This window comes from Rhamphochromis longiceps, linkage group LG1 (assembly GCF_057381845.1).
Source record: "Rhamphochromis longiceps isolate RC_006_pf linkage group LG1, R_longiceps_female_GT1.1, whole genome shotgun sequence".
In the NCBI taxonomy this organism is placed as follows: Eukaryota; Metazoa; Chordata; class Actinopteri; order Cichliformes; family Cichlidae; genus Rhamphochromis; species Rhamphochromis longiceps.
Window position 1 is genome coordinate 812,925 of NC_140557.1, and position 22,735 is coordinate 835,659.

General features: G+C 47.7%; 1 protein-coding gene across 3 annotated transcripts in view; it reads left to right on the plus strand.

Annotated features, from left to right (window-relative positions):
* tshz3b (teashirt zinc finger homeobox 3b) overlaps positions 1-22,735 on the plus strand; it is a 30,773-nt gene that overhangs the window by 660 nt on the left and 7,378 nt on the right. The window contains exons 2-3 of one of the 3 annotated variants that reach the window (XM_085386242.1): positions 125-487; positions 21,767-21,905. Coding sequence is in view for 2 of the 3 variants with exons in the window: in XM_085422406.1 (XP_085278532.1) it covers positions 16,456-16,501 (46 nt within the window). In the remaining variant the exon portion in view is untranslated. Of the gene's footprint in view, positions 1-124; positions 488-15,297; positions 16,502-21,766; positions 21,906-22,735 lie in introns of those variants that run through there. The other 2 variants (XM_085379267.1, XM_085422406.1) reach the window with 2 other exon arrangements.

Below are 22,735 nucleotides of genomic sequence, written 5' to 3' on the forward strand. Positions count from 1 at the left end.
TACGTGACGCCGCTCAGCGCGGAGCTTGAACCGGAGACGAAGCGCCGCTCAGTGCGCGCGCGGCAGGTTTGCGGACTTTGACTGACGCAGTCCTCCGGTCTGTCCTCCGGTTTTGTCCCCGCAGCTCGCCTGTTGCAGCTCGGACTCATCGGCGACTCAAGAGGCGGAGCTGCTCCTCCTGCTGCTGCCGGAGCGGCGCGCCGAGGCTCGGCCACGGACCGGGACTCCCGCCGGTCTTCCGTCACCTCTTTAAATCTCCTTTCTGCAGTTTTTGCCCCCCTCCCCCCCCCCCCCCCCCCCCCCCCCCGCTCCCCACGCACCCTCCCCGCTCTATGCGGGAGTCCTGAGAGCAGCGGGGGGGCACATTGCCGGAGCTCCGCGGAGCCCCCGGGCTGCCTCGGATCAGCGCCGACTCAGAGCGACTCTCCGCCGGACTCCTGAGCCGACATGCCGCGGAGGAAGCAGCAAGCGCCGCGGCGCGCCGCAGGTAAGCCCCGCTGTTTGCCCCCCTCCGCTAAGCAGCTACTTTTCATTAATATTTCCCCACTCTCTCACACACACTCGTTCTCTCACACACACACTCCAAACACAAACACACACACTGTCATACACACACACTCTCACACACACGCGCTCTCACGCACACACAGCATCTCTAGTTAAAAACAGACAGCTGGATTTATTTTTCAGATTTTTACCGTTTTAACCCAACGTGTGTTTGGAGTGTGTGAGAGTTTATTTTGAGTAAAATATTTTTATTTTGACACACACACACACACACACACACACACACACACACACCTGTAGGCTGCATGTTCGATGAAGTGAATTTTCAGAATAAACCTTCAGCTCTTCACACATGTGACCATCAGCTTCCAGCAGAGGTCAAAGGTCAGTATGAGCTCTAGGAAAAGGTTTGGTCGGGCTCAGTGTGGACCCAGCACCTTGGGTCTGCCGACTCCAATGGGTTTTTTGAGGATTACCAAATAACCGACAGAAAACAAAGTCAGATTTATCTTGTTCTTTTTTAGTTGATGGATTTTTAAAACATTTTTCTCATTTTTAGTGTCGTCATATTTCTGAGTTTCTCGTTGTTCCTCCGGCCGTCGATTTATCCTCGATAATCGGGGGCCGGTCATTCCCGGCCCTCAGATTTTTCCACCTCTGTTTTCTTTCCCTCCTCTTTCAGTTTCTGGGAAAGACTTCTCTCCCCAAGTAAAGATTAGTTCACGGGCTGCAGAGCGAGGAGGGAGTGATGCTGGAAAAGAGCTTAATGGACAGTCGCCATCTTTGATTTGACGCCTGATTGATCACCCGTCACCCGACCGGGCTTTTGATCTGTTCATTCCCAATAATCTCCTCCTCCTCCTCCTCCCCCCAGACAGGCTGAAGTCACGTCGACCTCACAAACTTCAGCGCTCACCTCGTTCTGTTGTTAGCGCTCAGCTTAACATCTTGCTGAATCACAGATCATTTTACGATGACCTTTAACCTTTGGTGTTTGGCTTTAACTGGAGGATTGCTGAGCGCGGACACACACTGTGGTGTTACAGATGTGAGGCTTTGCTTCATATTTGATTCAATCGTCTGAACGCTGACAGCCACATTCATCAGAGGCTCTTATGGTCAATCAGTGCTGGGGGGTGGGGGGGTAATGGACATGCCGGGAGGGGTTAAAGCCGCGGATGGATGCAGAAGCTAAACGATGGATTTCTTTCTTGAGAATAAACGTGCCTGCTGAAGGAGGAGCTTCATTTCAAACTAGCAGCCACGTCCTATTTTTTCTCCTCCTCTCCTCTCCTCCTCTCCTCGTCCTGCAGCTGCGAGCTGAGCGGTTTTGGAAGATTGAGTTTGAGAGGGTGATGTCAAACTGGTTGCCGTGTGGTGACAGAGTTCTGGGAGGATGATTCGGAGTTTTGGGCCGAGGAGCCTGCTTTTCCTTCGGCGTGTTCCGCCGTGACGCTGATCTGTTCCCTGAGCAGCACGTGTGCTCAGGACACGCTTGTCTGAGGTGAAAGTTTGGTCGTGCACGCCACAGCAAGCTCACAGCACGCGCTCCACATGCGCAGACTGTTTTTACTGGACGCCATGTTTCTCATCTAAAAGCACATTTGTGTGTTTCTGTGTCAGTGTGAGGATGTTCAGAGGATTGTTCCTGCAGGCCAGGGCGGCGCGGTGGCGCAGCAGTTAGCGGCGTGGCCTCACAGTGAGGAGGTGAATCTGATGCTCCTTCTCTCACTCACATTTTCTCTTTGTAACCAAACCTTGCCGTTTTCTTGGCGTTTACATTTTTGAGTCTCTGCTGAGCTCTTCTGAACATTAGACCCGTTTCTTCTCCCCTTCACCACCCGACACACACACACACACGCTTCCTGCCGTGGTGACGGAGCGCGCTCAGCTGTCTTAAGAGGAGTTGTTTTGCCAGCTTCATTAGCGTTGTGCTAATTAGCCGAGCAGCTGATGGATCTGTGACAGGCCTAATGATTGGAGATGACAAGCTCCGCACATTGTCACGCTCGCCAATTAGCTCTCCACCATCGCTGGATTTAATCAACATGATCGTACGCCGTCCTCGTTTGCCTCCCGTCCACCCCGCCGCCGGTGAGGGTTCATTCGAGGTGACCGTCCTGAGCAGGAGGCTTTATTTTTTCAGAGCTCGTGACATCAGCGGGCTTTTGTCCCCAAGCTTCAAAGTCACACTTCATTGTTCTCACACAGGAAGTTCCACCATCAAGCAGCACAGCGCCGTTATTTATCCCCAAACAAAAAAACGCCATCATCAGTGAGGCGCCTACACGTCTTACATTTGAATTACAAGTCCTCACACACACACACACACACTCGTGTGAGGACAACAAGTCTTAGTTCATAGGAGTGTGTGTGCGTGAGTGTGTCATTGTCTCCGTGATGTAACGAGATCCATCGTTAAAGTTCAGCTGGTTGAGTTTGTTTAAAGTTTTAATGATTATCTTCCAAACTGCAGCTTTTCATCATAATTCGGTAAAATCAGGTGACGATGAGGCTGAAGATCATGTGACTTGTGATGTTATGGGTGAGCTGATCACTGTGAGGCTCAAACGGAGGGAAGGTTGGCGCTTTCCTCGGTGTGCGACGTCTTTCAGTAGAAACGATTCAGAGACTTTTTGAGCTCCAAAAGTCACGTCAAGGTTTGTCAGATGATCTTTGAGCTCTGGTTAGTCGTAGAAACATGCCACTCGTCTCTGATTTATTTCACCTGTTAGTGAACAGCACACACACGCACACAGACGCACACACAGACACACACACATGGCTGCTGAAGACGCTCAGGTATCAGAGGTCGGCCTTTTTCCTCGGGTTAAGGCGATGTTCACGAAGAACCCCGCGCCGTTTTCGTGCCCATGCGCTCAGCTGCTGCATGTTCGGTCGCCGGTGAACCAACACGGGCCACACGCACGTTTTCCCTTCAAACGAAGCTGCTCCGGGTCTCTTCATCTCTGGAACCGCTGATGACTGTTTTCTTCTTTTGACTTTGTTAAAATTAGATTTTAAGCAAAAAAATTGAAAATGCCAGACGTATACCACGACTCGGATGTTCGGCGTCCTCGACGGCTCGGCGGACGACTGCAGCAGTTAGAATAATAAAGTGTTGCGTTCTCAAACACAAACTGTTGAGCTGGTTTTTTGCAGGTCTTAGAAAACAATGTGAGGAAGGAAGCCTGTCTCCAGCCGAGCGGCACTTTCCTGATGTCACAGAGTTAAAGTGGGAGTGGCTTCCACCGCCTGCTCCAACATGGCCGATCTGCAGCAGCTTCAAAAAAGGCCGTAAAAGGATTTTTAAGAAAACACGATCTGATCACGAACCAGCGTTATTCTGGTGACTCGATATCTGAGGGTCTTTTTCACGTCCGGCCTGCCCTAATCAGGCGGTAACCACGGTAACAATGCTACAAACTGCTACATATGGACATTTGATCGCTGTTTCACAGTCGTTACGATGTTTCCACGTCATTATTTGTTTGACTCGCACACTGTGATTGGTTCCTTAAAGCTGTGATATTATTGGTTCCCCAGCCTGCAGGGCGCTCACTCGTACGTAACCTCGTCTACAAACCGTTCGATTCAAATCTCAACAACAGTCACCTGAAGGTGTTTATAAAGTAAAGACCTGGCAATCAGAAATGGGAAGCAAAGAGACATCCATCAGAACAAGGATCATGGGAATCCCCCGGCAGCCTACGTCTATTGCAGCATAACTAAGGGAGGATTCAGGGTCACCTGGTCCAGCCCTAACTATATGCTTTAGCAAAAAGGAAAGTTTCAATCTTAAAGGCAGAGATAGTGTCTGTCTTATGGTGAATGTGAGTGGATCTCAGCTGAGAGGACACATCTGAAACCAAACAGGAAGTGTCACCATCGTGACACCATCAGTTTCAGGCGGAGAACTTAGAAGTTTACCTGAAAAATAAAAAGCACATTTCCGGAAAAATAAGGAAATGATGTGTTGTGCACAAAGAGAAGGACCCAAAGCAAAGCAGGTTTGGTGTTTTTGTGGTTCTCAGACTCAGAGACGTAGCCCTAAAATTTGATCTTTATCTGGAGTAAATATATGAGGTCAGATGAGCTGTGAGGTCAGAGACGTGTACGGGAATACGCCACGGTCTCTGAAGCTCGTTCAGCGTGAGGCTGGAACACCAAGGCCGTCGTCTGTGACCCGCTGCGGTTAAACTCGGCCCCTTAATGAAGCGTTTGAAGCTGGCGGATGCTGTGATTGTACCGTAGTTAAATATTGGATCACAAGGACGGACAGGAAGCCATTGACACTGTAAAGCAGATTATGCGCACAGGCGGGAGGAAGCAGAAAGGAACGAAGAAGCCGGCGAGCAGACAAACGACAGTCACGGGGGGTCCCCCCCATTCCTCCAGGATAAGTGGCTGATGGTTTCTAAACAGTGTTTCTTCTCCTTCTCTCTCACAATCCTCCGTCACGGCTCCCATTAGGTTGACAGCTGTCAATTAGCCTCCCTTGGTCTGGCGCTCTGCACTTTATTGCCGGCAGTTGATGCTGTCATTCGCTCCCAGTTTCGCCTTGAGCGTTATCACGAGCGCTCAAACAGTCGATAGCTGATGCATCAGCAGTTATTTCTTAAATTGGCTCACAAGGCTGCATCCGCTCCTCCTCATTTCTTCTCCCCCCTCTCCTCTGTCTGTCTGCTCCCTGCTCACCTCCTCTTCCTCTCCAAACACCCTGGTGTGTGTGTGTGTGTGTGTGTGTGGGGGGGGGGGGGGGGGGGGGGAGTCAGAACAACAGCAGCTAAAACATCAGCAGTGTGTGTTTAAAGGGAAATCGTTTTCATTCTTGAAGCGACACAGAGAAGACGTGACGGAGGGAAGAATGGCAGGTGTGTGTGTGTGTGTTCAGGATAAACAAGGTTTCTGTGACACACACACACACACACTGGTCTCACAGATTATTACTGAGACAGCTACACAGCCTGCTTTGAGATTTTCTTTGCTCCCACGCTCTTCATCACAGAGGGTTCCTAATCATCGTCATCATTTCCCTCAAACTCTGAATGATGCTTTGAGTCTCTTTAAGAAGCTCGGCCGTTCCTCTCCAACTGCTGCCTTTATTTTTACGGCCCGTTAGACTTCCTGTCATGCTCAGGAGACACATCGAGAGACGAGAGGCCCAGTTGGAGGATGAGTTAGTGTTGAGACAAGGTGTGTGTGTGTGTGTGTGTGTGTGTGTGTGTGTGTGTGTGTGTGTGTGTGTGTGTGTGTGTGTGTGTCTGTTTTGAGTGTCATCTGGGCTCAGCTCCAGGTCTGGTTTCTTCTTACCCTCAGTGGGGGTTCCCTTTATGTCTGCGAAATGTGTGTGTCCTTCGCTTTCCCACGGAGGCTTTGGCCTAACCCAGACGAGACTGGCAGCCATCAGTCTGTGTGTGCGTGCGTGCGTGAGTGTGATGAAAGGCAGGAGAGCCGGCAGCGAGGACCCGTCTGAAGGTCTGGTAATCAGGGCCAGCCTAAGCTGACATCCTCCTCAGGCTGACAGGGCCTTCCTCTTCAGTCCACAGACACACACAGATCAGAGCCTCTGAAAGTTTTGATCTGAGTGCCGTGTTTGTGAGCCAGCACTGAGCTGAAAGCAGGCAGGAAAAGTGCAGCAGAACTTTATTTAACTTTAAACTTATTAATATATCAAATTTATTGAGCTTTAACCTGCAATCAGGTCAGAGGGCAAAGGTGAACCTGCTGCGAGTTTTACTTTCTTACCTTGTTGGAGGGCTTTGATCCTCCATCAAACAGAAATCTGTACTCTTTCAGATTTCGTCCCAGAACAGATCAGCAGCTGTGGAGGACGTCCGATCATTGTTATTCCAGTTTCGTCCCTTTAAGAGTGATTCCAGGCTGTGGATACAGTTTCTTTGTCCGACAGTGTCTCCACCACGCAGTGTTTCGCATCCTCTCTGAGGATGAAGCTTGGGTCGTTCACAGACGGCCAGTTTTGGTCCAGAGTAGCTGATCACTTCCTGTTTGCGGGTTTGTCTTCGGGCTCTGCTTCTTTTTTTTTTTTAGTTTTTAACCATTCAACATCCCAGAAAACCCCACTGTACGCTCAGAGCGCCACACACAACGATCTGCATGGAGCAGATGAGTGTGTGTGTGTGCGTGTGCGTGTGTGTGTGTTTGTGTGTGTGTTTGTGTGTGTGCGTGTGCGTGTGCGTGTGTGTGTGTGTGTGTGTGTGTGTGTGTGTGTGTGTGTGTGTGTGTTTGTGTGTGTGCGTGCGTGTGCGTTCGTGCGTGTGTGTGTGCGTGTGTGTGTCTGTGTGTGTGTGTGTGTGTGTGTGTGTGTGTGTGTGTGTGTGTGTGTGTGTGTGTGTGTGTGAGTGGAGGCAGGTGAGAGAGAGAGAGTCGTCCATGCTGAACGCAGGGAGGGGGCGAGGAGGAGGAAGGCTGTTTTATTTTCTACTGTGAGGGCCTGTTGCTAATTAATGTTTCTTGGTCGGTTTCTGTCGGAGCTGAGTAATGTTTTTGATCTTTATGCCTGATAACTGCATACCTAATGAGATTTCAAAGCTGGTGGAGATGGGAGTTGCTGCTCCCTGCAATTATTGACAGATGCCTTTTCTCCGCCACTGGCTGCCGCGCCATAAATCCTTCCTCAGTAATGAGCTTGAGAAGTGCCACCCTGCCAGTGAGCTAATGAAACCGAGCAAGGGGGGCCGTGTGTGTGTGTGGGGGGGTGCAAAAGAGTGCATCACACTCCTCTGACACATTTTTTTCTCTTTAAATGCACTCTGCAGATGTCAGCCACCTCGGCTGCCAGAGAGAAAAGAGGCAGGGGGAAGACGGCGAGCCAGGAAAAAAGCGAGACAAAGCCAGAGTTTGGGTTCAGGTTACAGCCCCGTGTTCAGGCCATTTGTCTGCGTTTGCCTGTTTTATTTGAAATACTAGCATCTCTGTTGCCAAACAGGACTGTGATTGATACCCCCACCCCCTCCCCGCCTGCGATTGATACCCCCCTACCCCGCCTGCCTGCCCACATCCACCAGCAGCTTCTCCACCTTTAATTCTCAATGAACTCTTCTTCTTCTTCTTCTTCTTCTTCTTCTTCTTCTGTGTCAATGAAAAAAAAGTCAGCTGCATAGATAAACACCTGATACAACCAGCAGCCCCCCACCCCACACACACGTGATGCTGGGCTTCAACTGAATGCTGGAAAACCAGCTTCACAAAAACTGCAGACGTGTTGGCCATGCTCGGTTTGTAGAAGTCAAATGTGACTTTTAGTCTTGAATATTTTCGTCACCCTTGGATTCACTAACCCTAAATCCAGCGCCCAGTGTTCAAATCCAGTGAAACCAAATCCAGAAATCTGGTCGTTCACAGGAAGACCAGGATTATGTGATCGTAGAAGATCAAACTGGATCCAGTCGGAGTTGTTCTCTGCGTTTCAGCAGGATCAGGATTAATATCAGTCCTGATCCCAGCAGAGGACTGGATCCAGACTACGTAACAGGAAAAATGAAATAAAAACTGGAAGTGTATCAAACGACTTTGTACATGATAACTGTTTTCATACATTTGTCAGTTTATTTATGATGCTCTGTACTTACAGTTCATAGATAAATGTAAGATACCACAAACTGTGAGCTGTATGGTAAAATCAAGGTTATGAAGTAAGAGTTTAAATGTGATCACAGCAGTTGAGTTTGATACCCACATAGCAGACATAATGACTGTACAGGGTGGGCCATTTATATGGATACACCGTAATAACATGGGAATGGTTGGTGATATTAAAGTCCTGTTTGTGGCACATTAGTATATGTGAGGAGGCAAACTCCTCAAGATGGGTGGTGACCATGGTGGCCATTTAGAAGTCGGCCATCTTGGATACAACTTTCGTTTTTCCAATAGGAAGAGGGCCATGTGACACATCACACTTATTGGTAATGTCACAAGAAAAACAATGGTGTGCTTGGTTTTATAATTTATAATTCATTTTGTTAGTTTTGGTGCCACTGGCATTGAAAGTACAGATGATCCAGATTTCTTGAATCCTTAAAGTCTGTACCTGGGGCAGATTGACTCTTTGAGCAATCGTGGCTCAAGAGTTGGGAGTTCGCCTTGTAATTGGAAGGTTGCCGGTTCGAGCCCCGGCTCCGACAGTCTCGGTTGTTGTGTCCTTGGGCAAGACACTTCACCCGTTGCCTACTGGTGGTGGTCAGAGGGCCCGGTGGCGCCAGTGTCCAGCAGCCTCGCCTCTGTCAGTGCGCCCCAGGGTGGCTGTGGCTACAATGTAGCTGCCATCACCTGTGTGTGAATGGGTGAATGACTGAATGTAGTGTAAAGTGCTTTGGGGTCCATTGGGACTAAGTAAAGCACTATACAAATACAGGCCATTTGACGTTTTCCATGGAAGCATCATTTTTATCCGGATTACACCTGAACAGTTGCGTCCTGGACTGCCAGCACTGGATGGTGCTGACTAAAGGTAGCGTGGTCTGTGGCATCAGCAGCTACTTTCAGACACACATAAATCTGCATGTGAATAATCAGGGTGCATCATGGGTAAAATTCAGTCGGGTCCAAAGTGTTTCTCTGGTTCTGAAATGATGCAAACTTAGATTTCAGCTTAAAACACAAAAGTGTGATTTTCCTGCAGAGACCGTGTACAGGTATGTGTGTGTGTGTGTGTGTGTGTGTGTGTGTGTGTGTGTGTGTGTGTGTGTGTGTGTTGCATGTATTCGGAGGCCTCTGAGAGCCGAGTGGTGTGTCGCTGCCAAACAGTCGATTTCCCCCTCTCGTCGTCCGCTCCATACATCACAGACCCGCCCTTCTCTCCTGACACAGTGACGTGTGTCATTTATCAAACACGGCCTTGCCAGGCCTCGTGTGTGTGTGTGTTAGAGTAGGGCGGAGATCTCCTCCAGGAGAGGAGGAGGAGGGTTTGATTCCTCTTGTGGTGATCAGAGAGGAAACAGAAACGTTAAACGCTGTTTTACGTGCTTGTGTTCTTATTGAACATCATGAATAATTACAGCTTGTAGCTACGTAAACCTCTGTGTGTGTGTGTGTGTGTGTGTGTGTGTGTGTGTGTGTGTGTGTGTGTGTGTGTGTGTGTGTGTGTCCAACACACACACACAGAGCCTGTCCTCTGATTCAAAGGGAGGCCTTACAGGAAGAAGATGGATGCTCCTTAAAAAGAGCCTGTTGATGGATATGAATCTGGCCCCTCATTCATCACTGTTACATTATTTAGACTGGATGCCTGCAGAGCTGTAACCCGACACGCGGGGGTGGGGGGGTGTATATGAACTACAGGAAGAGCGAGATTAAAGGTGTGAGCAACCACAGCAGTCACGATTGTGATTGGACACTGCGACCTAATGCAAGGCTGCATGTTCTCCACGTGGCGGTTCTCTGGGTTCTCCGACTTCCAGTCCAAACACGAGCTGGGTGGGTTAGCTGGAGACTGTGAAGCTGCTAATGGACGAGAGCTAGATAAAGAGCTTGAAGTGAATGTCAGTCTAAAGTGCTTTGACTGGTGGGTGATTCACTTGTTACTGGGGTATATCGCCACGGTCACATGGATACTGCAGACTTGAGCTACTCTGGAGCGGGAGGACAGAAGCACCAGCAGGCCCATTTGAGTGTGTGTGTTTCCAATCCTGGATGCCTGGCTGTATTGTTTGCGTCCTGTCTCTGTAGGCTCTGATTGGTCCCCGGGTTCAGGCTGTGGGCTCGGCCACCTCCTGGCCGCTTCTGTAGATTCACCGCTAACCCCGCGAGAGTTTTCGGTGAGAGAGGAAGTCAGCACGTAGCCTCCGTGGATCCTCCTCGCTGCTCCTTCCAGTGTTTTTTGGAGCGCCGCCTCCTCCCCTGCCCTCCGTCGCTCCCTCTCCTCCCAGGTTTCTATAGCACCGAGGCAGACGTGCTGATTTATTGTGGCCATCCGTCTCTGCTCCTCATCCATCACGGGCCGTTGCTAGGCGATCATGGCAGCAGCTGTTTGCTTTAGAGTTCAACAGAGGGGCCGTCAGTCAGCGGCGGCAGGTGAAAAGCATTACCGACGTGCTGTTGTCACGGCGAATAATTAATCAAAGGCGGCAAAGATAATTAAAAAGATATGACCCTTGCTGCTGCCGCTTGGTCCCAGGTTTGTCCAGGAAAGAGGAGTAAAAAAGAAAAGGTGAGAGGAAGAGGAGGACTCCTCATCACTGCTATCGCTCAGTAGTTCTTTAAGATTCCTCCTGCTCTCGCGTGACCCCCCCTCCTCCTCCCTCAGACGAGTGGAGTGAGTGAATGCTGATAAAACAGGCTCTCCTGCTCTTATTAATTAGGAGGAGATGGGCTGGAAAAACCAGAGAAAGGGTTTAAAAAGGCTTCACGGAGGGATGGAGAGTGCTCTCAGAGTGCTGAAGATCCATCCGTCACCTCCGGTTCAGAGAGCCAACTGAGAGTTAGTCGCTCTGCTCAGAAAAACATGATGTTTGCATTTAAAGATGGAGTCACGTGACCCAGTTGATTTATGTGGATTCGCTGTGAAGGTGTCTGCGTCTGCAGGTCTTCTGTCTGCTGCTCGTTTTGTTCTTCGTTAAATCCTCAGAGCCCGTTTGTATCTGCAGGCAGCAGAGCAGAAACGTCCACCGTGAAGCGAGATCACCTCGGAACATCTGGAAGCACATCTGCCGTCCGAAGACGAGCCGTTTGGTTCTGAGTCTGCTAGGTTTCCAGAAAATCAAGAACCTTCGCTTTTCAGCGTCAACCTCCGCCATACTCAGAGGACCCGTGCAGAAACGGCGCTTTGCGTCCACTTTCAGACGTTTCTGTGCAAATTATTCTTTAACTGTTTAACAGCCAAAAAGCTTCCAAACATGCACACCTGCGGGCTGTGGGAGGAAACTCACCTGAACCTGAGAGACTTGAATTTGTCAAATGTGTTCAAAGTTTTAGCTTCATTTACCTGATCTGTTATTTATTCCAACACACACGGCGTGGAGCGCCCACAGTTTTGTTGTACATGTACAATAGCAGGCTTTTCTATTCAGTTAATATTCAACCTCATTTCTATTTGTATTTATTTTCTGATACTGAACTTTAAAGCTAGAGGAAGCTACTGTAAGTACTATGTGTACCTTGTTGTACCAGTGTAGGGGTGATACAGCCTTAAAATCAGAGCTGTGTAAGTAAAAGATGGCGGTTTGCTTCCCTCTCTCCGCCAAGCTGCTGTCACTGATGACGCTTCCTAATTTGAATCTGCTGAAATGAGGATCCTCCGTGCAGCAGTCCTGACTCAGCACGCATCAAATGTGAGCGCAGAAGTAGCCTCACTAGCTTTTATTCCCCCTGGAAATTCAAAAAGCACAAAATAATATAAAAATAAGTTTAACAGGAAGTAAAGTCAGTGGATGTGCAGTTTCAGTAACAACTCACAGCTTTAAGCAACAGTTCCTGCCACCATAGCAAGTATGATGCAAACTAAAATGATTATTTCCGTTATTTCATGGTTCAGGCTCTGCAGGTCACATCGAAGGTCCGGATTTGTGTTTCGTGCACGTTTAGGGACAGACATGAAGCCTTTCCCTGAGCGTGTGGGCTCACTCATCTGGAAACGTCACTCCGTCACCGTACACATGAAAACCAGTAACAATGAAAATGAATCGAATCATTCAATGTTTGAATGTGAACGTTTCCCTCAGTGTGACCTGAGAGGAAAACATTAGTCTGATTTTAGGCTAGGGCTGAACGATTATGGAAAATAATCTAATTGCGATTTTTTGCCCCAATATTGCGATTGCGATGCGATATGCGATTATTTTTTAAGGTCTTTGTCTTCTGTATTATTAAACAAAGACAAGCAATACATCATATAGTATGGCCAATACTATATTACATTAATTTTAAACTGTTCTTTCCTGGAAGACAGACCTCTGTTATGATGACATGAGGTGATGCATGAATTGATGACTGACATTTTTATTTAACTTCTTCAATCACAACAGTATATTTGAACATACACAATAGTTTATTTTTAGCTTACAAACATCTGAGCATAAAGTGCTGACAAGGAACCCTGGTGTAAACATTAAAATGAAAGTCAGTACAATGTGCAGATTGCAGAAATATACATAAACAAAATCAGTGGCTTTACCACACTCAGTTTTTCGACATCTGTGAACTACTAGACAGTCATTCAATTAAAAAATAATATTAAATAAATAAAACTAATAAATAAAAAATACACACATCTTACTGATCTCTGCAGTCAGTAACATTACACATAAAGTGCAAACATAATAGCAATTGTATAAACACACACACAAACACGCCTTTAAAATTTAAAGGCGTGAAATTGGACGGTCTAGTTCTGATTAGCGTCACCGCTGTCTCGGTGGAGTTTAATAAACTCGGCCGTCTGCTTCTTGCTATCTAAAATATAACCAGACACTGGTGTAAATTCTCGACTGTCTCATACTTCTGTTTAATAAGTTTTCTGTTTGACGTTTAGTCAGCTGTGTGAAAACCAAGGAGGAACCCACCCGGGGGATTAATAAAGTTTTATTTTATCTAATCTAATAACTTTAATCTCAGCCAAACCGATTTACTCACGAACAAACAAAACACTGAAAAAAGCCCAACAATAACATTTTTAGGTTGTCTAAGTGACTTATATATTACGTTTAACCCGAGCAGCGAAACTCCGCGGTGATCTGAAAATGATGTGCCGGGAGTTGTGCCGTTCTCGGCCGCATCAGTAATCCTCGAGCTCCCGGCTAGCTGTCGAGCTGGTGGGTAGCAGACGCCTCTGAAAACGTCGAAGCACTTTTGCAAATATGGGATATCTTGATAAACCGAGCAGATATTTGATGTTTACACAACTACTTTCTCGCCTGAAAATATGTTAAAAGTTTATTTTGTGACCCAGAAAGATTAGTATGAGTAATTTTAAAACTTAGTAGCGGCCGCCATTGTTGGAAACTGGAGTTTGGCTGGGCCGCGCTATGAATTCTGGGATATGGTAGTAATTTGGACAGCCTTCGGCGCGTCGCTGTGATGTAATCGGTCTACAAATGCGGCCTCAGGAGGATGCAGCCCATGAATTTGGACATGTCCAGAGTATAATCGCAGCCTTTGCGGTTAGAAAATTGCACTTGATCATGTCGCGATATTATCGGAAATGCGATATATCGTTCAGCCCTAATTGCTGGTCTTTGTGTTGTTTCCGTCGGAGCTGACGTGTCCGTGTCAGGTCTGTGATCGGCGTTTCCACAGTGTGACGGGAACCCCCGGGGTGTGTTCGTGTCTGAAAGAGATTTTGGGTTGACTGAAAGTGTTTCGTGGAGTAAAGTCAACAGACTGTAACAAAGTGGGTGAATAGATGTTCACAGTGGGCTGGACAATAACTCAGAATTAAAGTTATGATTTGTTGTATCTTCATCCGTAGAAGCTCAAACTAAGATGGCCTTCATTCAGAAAGGTGGATGTAGAAGATCGGGAGGTTTTGTGTAAGTGAGCCTGAGGCTCGTCACTGAGACGGGAACGAGCTGCCGCCTTAACAACAGGGTCGTCCACCGCAGACGCACCCACTACTCTGACTCAAGCACAAGCCTGCGTCCTGCCACGTAGTTTTTTTAAAGGTATTTCAGTTTTATTACATTTTGAACTGTGTTTGAGCTAGAGGTGAATGCTCTATAAGAAGTGGTCACATCAGCAGGTGACCTCTCTGAGAAGGTACTGCTGTGTCATGGGTGGGACTTTGTGGCCTCGAGGTGAACCCTCTGCACAGCAGCGTGTGATTTTCTGCTTGCAGTCAGTCCTTCCTTCTGATCCCGCCAGCCTGCTGCCACGAGTCAGGCAGACGTGGTTCATGTTAGCTCAGCAGCGAACACGTGTCAGTAAAAATCCTACAGCAGATTTTCTTCATATGCAATCACAAACCTGTCTTTGTGCAATAAAATCTTATCGGCTTCAGGCAAAACGCCCGTGTTTGGAACGTTTGTGGGAGGTTCCTGTGACCTTGCAGACAGAGGCCGGGAGGCGGGGTTAGAGCCGAGCGGCACACGCTCACACAGGAAGCCCAGAGAGCACGTGTAGAAATGCAGCGAGTGGCAGAGGTGGATGTCAGTTGCCGAGCTTCAGTCAGTGTTTAACGTTTTGCTTCCTGCCTTTCTGTAACTCCACCAGGAATGATTTCGCCTCGAGCTTCGCCCTGGGTGCTACTCGGTGTCAGTGAACGCCACACACACAGAAATGACAGTCTGCTCTGCTTTACTTAGATGAGCACAACCCAGTCAAAGGACACTTGATTGATTAACGAGCAGCCATTGAGTTATTGATCAATCGTTGGGTGTCTCCACATGCGGCTGGTTCTGTCTGAACACTGAAAAAATCTAATCTGGACTGAACCCAAACCAGGAATGTTTCTCAGGAATTACTGAACAATTCTTATCATATAGTTCAAATTACCGCTGGTCCTGTCACATCTTGAACCGGGGGTATGCGGTGAGCTGGTGTCGGTCCAGTCCTCAGTCCACGGCATGGATGAAGCTAAGCGTTACTTGGTTTTTCACGCTTGGGCACTGTCAGGTTTTCTTGTTTGAATCACAAACTGTGGTCAGAGTGTGTGGACTCGCCACCGACGATGCTTCCCGCGTGGGCTCGTTTCACTAACGTGTGGATTGGTGTTATGGTGAGCACGATCTGATATCCTCGTGTCGGTGTTGTTCCCACATCATCATAATAAATGTTGTTCCAGGTTCAACATTGCAAGTGACCAATCGCATTGTTGTGACGTCATACTTTTGCGACTTCGGAAAAAAGCGCCGTAAAAAAAAAAATCTACTTAACTTGCGAGAAACCACCTCTGTCCGCCGATCCAGCAATTTGAATTCTTTGCATTTCAGGATGCTGTTCTTTAATAAACGGTAAGCATTATGCATATTGTCCTTGCAACACTGGAATTTCATAAATGAATGAATGGCTTGGCTTGCAAAAGTACATCACAACAATGTGATTGGTCACTTGCAATGTTGAACCTGGAACAACATTTATTATGATGATGTGGGAACAACACCGACACGAGGATATCAGATCATCTGTTATGGTGAGGAGGTGCGCAAGAAAAACTCCCACACTAAGCTCCAATCACACACATTTGTTTTGGCGTCTCTGTGTTTTCCTGCTCGTCTGTTTCTTTCTTCCTGTTAAAAGAGAGTTTTTGCTTCCTTCTCTTGCTGAGTGCTCAAAGGGTTGTTGGGGTTTCTCTTAAAGCTGTGGGGTTACAGCGACTTAAAGGCGAGCAAGCCCTGATGATTCAGACCAAACCAACAGCATATTTTGGGTTAAACTGATTTGGTTTGACAGATACACAAACTTTAGAGGTTTTGGTGGAGCATATGACCAACATGTGACCACCTGGTGCTGAAGGTGGTTAAAACCCACCCACATGAGAGGGCAGGTACGGCGCTTGTTTTCCTTCTGTGTGACATCTGTCAGCAGTAATCTGATCGATCGTCTACTCTGACATCCAGCGGGAGAAACATTGGAGTTACGGAGCATCTGGAGGCTTTAAGGCCTCATAACTTCACACTGGATGTAAATATTTGTATATAAAAATTAATGAGCATCGTGGAGGAGATGGTTTTGTTTGGTAGAGCACAAAGCATAAAATTAAAACTACTTACAGCAGTCTTTTTCCTGTAAATGAAGTCCAGCTTTTCAGTGAAACGTCTCATTCATCAGCATCACAGACACCAAATTAATGATGCCGTTTCTTCAGTTTGAGCACAGATCGTCTCCTGATGGTGCAAATTTAAAAATCTCTGCATCCTCTGGACAAATGTGACCCAGTGTCCCGAGGTGCAGTTCGATGTGGACGAGCCTGTGAAAGCTCTTTTCTCCTTTTTAGGACACCACAGCAGCAGGGTTTGGTGAAAGAGAAGGGATTTCAAGGGAGGGGAAGCATTAATGCTGGCGCCGATATATCACAAACACATCGGCGTGGCTGTGGCAGGTCAGTTGTTTTTCAGATATTAAGTAATCCCACGGTAGCAACGTTCAGACAGAGAAGCCTGCAGTCACATTATCACCTGACTGCAGGAGCGATCATCGTCCTGACAGTGGAACGTTGGACCGAGGCCTCCACGTGAGCGGATGTGTTCATCGTAGACGGCGTTTTGTTTTCACATGGTGCTCGGTTTAATTCGTATGGAGCTCTGCAGGAACAGGTCCGAACACCTTAGGCAGCTCCCCTGTCCCTCACCTAGATTTCTGAAGTCAGGTCTTTGTTTAACACGAGCCATAGAAACAGTAACTCTGAATGTTAAAGCTTGTGTTGCTAACATGGGGCTAACTCAGAGACAGAGGCTCCGCAGTTCAGAAGTCTAACTTCCTGTCAGCTCTCTGAAGGTGAGCCAAAGATGGTTTTCTGAAGACTTGTGGTCACGGAGAGACGAGGACGTCAAGCCCAGCTCACCATTTCTCACAGCTGTGTGTTACTGCTTCACCTGCAGCCTGGTCTCTCTCTCTCTCTCTCTCACACACACACACACACTCTGGTCCCACTCTGACATCATCTGTGTGACATTAAAGCACTCGGTCTGGTGTTTTCTGGTCTTCGGGGTCTCATTACATGATTAAAAATGGCGCTCTGCTTCCTGACATCATTCATGGCTGTCTGTGTATTTACCACCACGCTGGAAACTACACACACACACACACGCACACACACAGCGCTTTGAAACTGAAACCTCACACACACACACTGATGAAGAGGGGCAGCGTGGACCGGAGATCCATCACATGGGATGTTAACAACATGCTAACGTGTTTTTAAAGCCGCAGCTCAGGTTTCTTTTTAATTGCTGCATACGATGAAGGTGTCAGTGAACAGATCTGTTGATGTTCTGATCAGCAGGTGAAATCGTTTCAGTTTGACGGCCTCCATGTGTTTCCATCCTGCAGAGGAAAGCTGCAGATTCAGAGAGAAACTTGAGAAATCCGAGCGGATTCAGCAGTTCGTCCTCCTCTGAGACTCACCACCAACTGTAACGTGGCCCCAGCTGCTCTCTGCTGGGGTAGCTTTGCATGACTTACAGTTCAGAATAAGATGATGTCTGATTTCAGCTGATCATAAACATACAGCAGCCATGCTTCGGTTTCTGCCTGAGAACAGGAAGCTCACTTTCTGGTGACTCATGGTGGCTTTAGTTTCCTTTGAATCACAGGGACACGTGTGTGACAGACGTGTGAGAGTAAAATGAGTTGCACAGCTGATGTGAGTGATGGAGATGTTGTTTAGTCCGTATCGATGGCGTCAGGAACTCATGTGTAGAACAATGTGTAGCACAGACTTTTCTAAAGGAAACATGTTGGAGCTGAAACATAATCAGCGTTCGTAATCATGGTGCCTGTTTGTTGCTTTGAGTCATAGCAATGATGTGTCAACATGTCTGCAGCTCGGAGAGGAGCACAGCGTGAACCTGAACTGTATCTGCAGACACCTGCAGAGCTGGAGGAGTTAAACTCAGGAGAACAGAAGAACATCAGAACCCGTCACGATCAGGGAAACGAGCTGGGACCAGATCAGTCTCCCACATTATCTGCACAAACCAAACTGCTGGAAAATCAGCTGTAAATTCAACGTTAGGATGACGTTTAATCATGCGCTGCCCTGTCGCTCATGCACACATTCACATGCATGACCCTGTGTCTGTCATATCAAAGATGGACCTTCCACCATGGTGTCACCTCCTAGTAGCGAAGCCTCCGTTTGTTTTTGGGGTGAAGAGCTTAGCTCTCCCCTGATGCTTGCTAGCTTAGCCATAAAATCCTAAAACTAGAGCTCCGTCTTCTTGGATGGTCTGTTAGTCCAGTGACCTCACAGCAGCCATGTTATTGGTCACATGATGTCATTAAAAATGCTACAAAAGCTCCAACAGCATAAACGCTCTGACTAGGAGCAACAGCCACCTGTGTCACCATCTGCCTGTCAGTCAGAGAGGCCACGCCCCTAATAATGCAAACTGACCACACTGTCTCTGTAACAGGCTCTAAATGTTTCTGCTTTAACATGAGGACCTGCTCACTGCTGCCTCTGCAGAGAATTAGAGGAACTGCAGGCTCATGTGTCAGCCCTGGAGGTCGATGGCTGTCAGCTCCAGCAAACCCCTTTTTTTCCACACTACGTCACGAACACGTACGATTCTGTAATGTGCGTAATTTTCTTTCCTGGTCAGATTTAAAATTATCTCTGTTGTTTCACAGTGTGTGTGTGTGTGTGTGTGTGTGTGTGTGTGTGTCGGCTTCACTAAATGAGCCCGTACACGGCGTGATGCTGTAAACATGCTAATATTTCTTAATGGCACACTCCCTCCTACATTGATATGCATGTAAACTGTAGACCGTTAACCCCCTCCTCCTCACACACACACACACACACACACACACACACACGTTGCTTGGCTCTCTGTTTTTCATTAATATCAAGTGATTGAGCGTAACATTAGCAGATAAAGCGCAGACTAAGATGACACGTAAGCCGCGGACGGAGGAATTAAAGTCTAATATAATCAGTCGGCCTGCGTGAGGAAAAGCCATCAGTCGTCACACGGCTGACATTTTGATTTCCGACGTTTCTGCAGAGCGAGCGCGTTGGATGGAGACGGATTTCTCTTTTAAGTAAAGAGATGCATACGTGATTGTTCAAAGGGTTTTCTCGCACGGCTTTAAAGTCACACACATACGTGCAGAGTATCGATCTCTCAGGTGTTTGCGTGTCCGTCTCGCTGGTTATTTTCAGAGCACGTCACTTTTTATTAGCTTAATAAATCACATTTGTTGTCAATCAAGCAGCAGAGAATAATTGGATATGGTTGAAGCCTTGCGTGATGGATTATAAATCATTCAAGATTAAATTAAAAGATAATGCACAAACTTAATGGTTTGTGTTTTGCAGTCTAAATTGCCTCGGAGCAGAGCTGTTTTCCAGTTTTATTGCGCACCGTTTTTCTTTTCTCCCAAACTCGGCACATTTTACACCTTTTATTGCCTCCGTGGAACTTCTTTCAGCCTCTTTACATCCACGTTTGCCGCGCAGATTCATTCGAAGGACTTCTTTTGTTTCATGCCCACATTCAGGAAGATGTCATTCTGTGTGTTTACATCCAGCCTGTAAGTCGAGCTCTACTGAGCACCAGAGAAAGGCATTATTTCTGCGAGGCGAGGAGGACTAAAGAAGAGCGGCGGACGCGGAGAACAAGCTCCGCCGTGGGTGCGATCCCACGCCCGCTGAATTTAAGTGTGTCCGTTTGCATTGGAACAGAGCGGGCGTTATCATAATCGCCTCCTGCCTACTTGACAGAACCTTAAAGTGATCCTGTCATTTTGTTTACACCCAGGCCTCGCTGTGATTTACTCGGCAACACACACACACGTGCACGCACGCTCCCCCGGCGAGCCGGGTCGAGTGGACTGGATGACATCTTTTGATCAGAGCTGTCCAAAGAGATCAGAGCAGACTGGCAGGTAATAGATACCAAGCAACTTCCCACACTCGCTGTGTGCACGTTTCCACTCAGAATGCAAAAGCTCTGAGATCACCGCTGAACCGAGAGCACGTTAGCTACACAGCTTTATCAGCTGTGCTGTCGTCATGGCAATAGTCAGCTGTGAAACCTCCCAAGCTGACGTCCATGCAGGTGAACGCTGTCGCCAATGCTGCTCCAGACTGCTAGCAGCTATGAGGCCACACGCCTCATAGCTAGAGGAACTACAGCACCCTGAGTGCACGTGCAGAAGGGCTATCCCACCAATTTGTCTGTGCATTTCAAATCACTATAATTAAGCGTTATTGATCGTGGATTCAATTAACTTCATTAACGTGGCTGCTCTGCTGACTGCGGAGGGACAGACGTGAGGCAGGGAGAGGACGTGATCATCATGAAGCAGCGCTCCCCGAGCCGTGTCTCGTTACCGTGTCGTTAGGTGGTATTGTTCACTGAGAGACAACACTCCATGTCAGGAGGCTAGAGGGGGCTAAACGTGCGGCTGGATCAGTTTTAGGCATTAAAGCCGCTCGACGTGCTTCAGGAAAAGATGGTTAAAGTTCCACCCTCACCACATTAACCTCCTAAGACCCGAACTCTTCCACGGCAGCATTTTTAATTTCTCTTTGATATTTTGGCTAATTGGGGCCCGATGAATGTAAAAACAAAGAATTACCAGATTTTTTTTTACCTTATTTTTGTTTTTAAGAAAAATGAGAGCCACATATGAGGATATTTGTTTAAAATTTTGATAGAACAGCAGCAGTATAATGTCCTGAAAAACTGGAAAAAAATTTGTATTTTTTCTCCTCTCAGATCAAACCAGCTTCTCCACCCTGCTGATCCTTCATCTGCAGCTTGCTCTACTAATTAAAAGAGCACCTGCATACCTGGTGTGTTTGACCCTGCCTCCTCGTACTGCAGCGTGGTATAAGTGTGTACGCGTGCGTACTGATCTCAGTATCCTGGGTCACAATCGAGCCCGAGCCAGCAGCGTTGGGGATCATCTCAGCGTGTGTGTCCTCATTTTTTACTTCACTCCTCCCCCCTCATCCTCCCTCCTCCTCCCTCCTCTCTGGTGTACATGGCTAATTCACCTGCAGTAAAATCAGAGCTGCAGGATTTTTGACCCCTCACACATGCCGTACACACGATGAAAATATTACAGTGTGATGTCACAGAGAAGCAGAGTGACTGGAAAAGTCTTTCTCAGTATACATGAGGAAGTTTTCAGATGCTGCATTTAAACTTTGGTCTTCTTAAGAAAGGTGAAGGTCTTTGTGAAGGTGAAGGCCTGAAGGACTTTGGATAGTACAAATCTGAATCGACGTCATGTCTTTAAACATCTCCTGCTGAGAAATTTAGAGAAGTTCATAATTCACTTCCTGCCACTGAGATGATGTATCATCTTAGAGCTGCTCGCCTGTCTCCAGCCTTTTCATCAGAGCACAGACTCAGCTAACTCATCAGAGGTGCTGCACGAGAACATCTGGACCTCCTGCAGGCTGCGTGTTAGGATAAAACTCGGGCTGACAGACTGAGGGACTGCTCAGAGACTCCAGGAGAATCCAGGAGGAACCGTTGGAAGAACCACAAACATTAGCAACACAAAGCCTTTAAACGAGGAAGAACCACTGATCTTCAAATCTCATTGCCTTTGTTGCAGTTCTGCTCTTTGTTCCACACTTTCACCACTAAAACGTGGTTTCCAATAAAAGCTGTGTACTTTACAGAGACGTGGATTCTCTCAGAGGCGGCTCGCCGTAATGTGGTTTCACGTGCTCACGTTTGGCCTCGATGAGCGCTCTGGGCTGCTGTGGCTCTGCACGGTTCTCTTACACAGCTGTCGTTTGGGCTGATTCACAGCAGATGGTGAGTGCTCGTATGCACGGGTGGCGGCTCGAGACAGACGGAGGGAGAGCCAAGGAGGCTGAGAGACGAAACGCATTCAGATACACAGCTGCTTTATTGCAACAAAGGGCGCCGTTACCGCACGTAGTGTCGGTGAGAGGTCAGATGACCGTACGGGTTTAAAGCGCTCGCCGTGACGCGTTTAAAGCTTTTCAGGTGGACCCTGAAAACAAACTCCAGAGATCGCCTCGAGGCACAGAGCTGTTACACTGCAGTGCATACAGTACATACAGGAAGTGTGTGTGTGCGCGTGATGGCTCGGGGATATCTGTGTCTCTCTACATCTGTTTATCCCACGGCAGTGTCGTATCATCGCCGACGGCAAACAGGAGCCTGACAATGACAAAGACTCCTCTCTCCGTTTCACTGCTGATGCAGTACACACACGTACATTACAGACACACACATACACACACATGATGCCAGCAGGTCGTGCAGGTATTCCAGGCAGGAAGTTTTGTTTGTGTCACTTTGCTCCGGTTTCAGTGGTTTTTTTCCTGCTCAACAAAAACCTGTTAAAACCATCTGAGCTATGGCAAGATTCGGTTAAAGCACGACCGACCTCTCAGCGTCATTCCCCCACTGTGTCCAGTCTTTGCCGAACAGACAGCATGGGGACGTAACCTTATTGGCTAGAATAATCAGCTCAGAGACAGTGGGACCAGACCTCTGACGGTGTCTGCGGCAGCTCGTTTCTTTGGCCACATTCACGCTGCAGGTCTTAATGCTCCATTCCGATTTTTTTCATCAAATCCGATTTTTTTGTCTGCTCGTTCACACTACAAACAAAA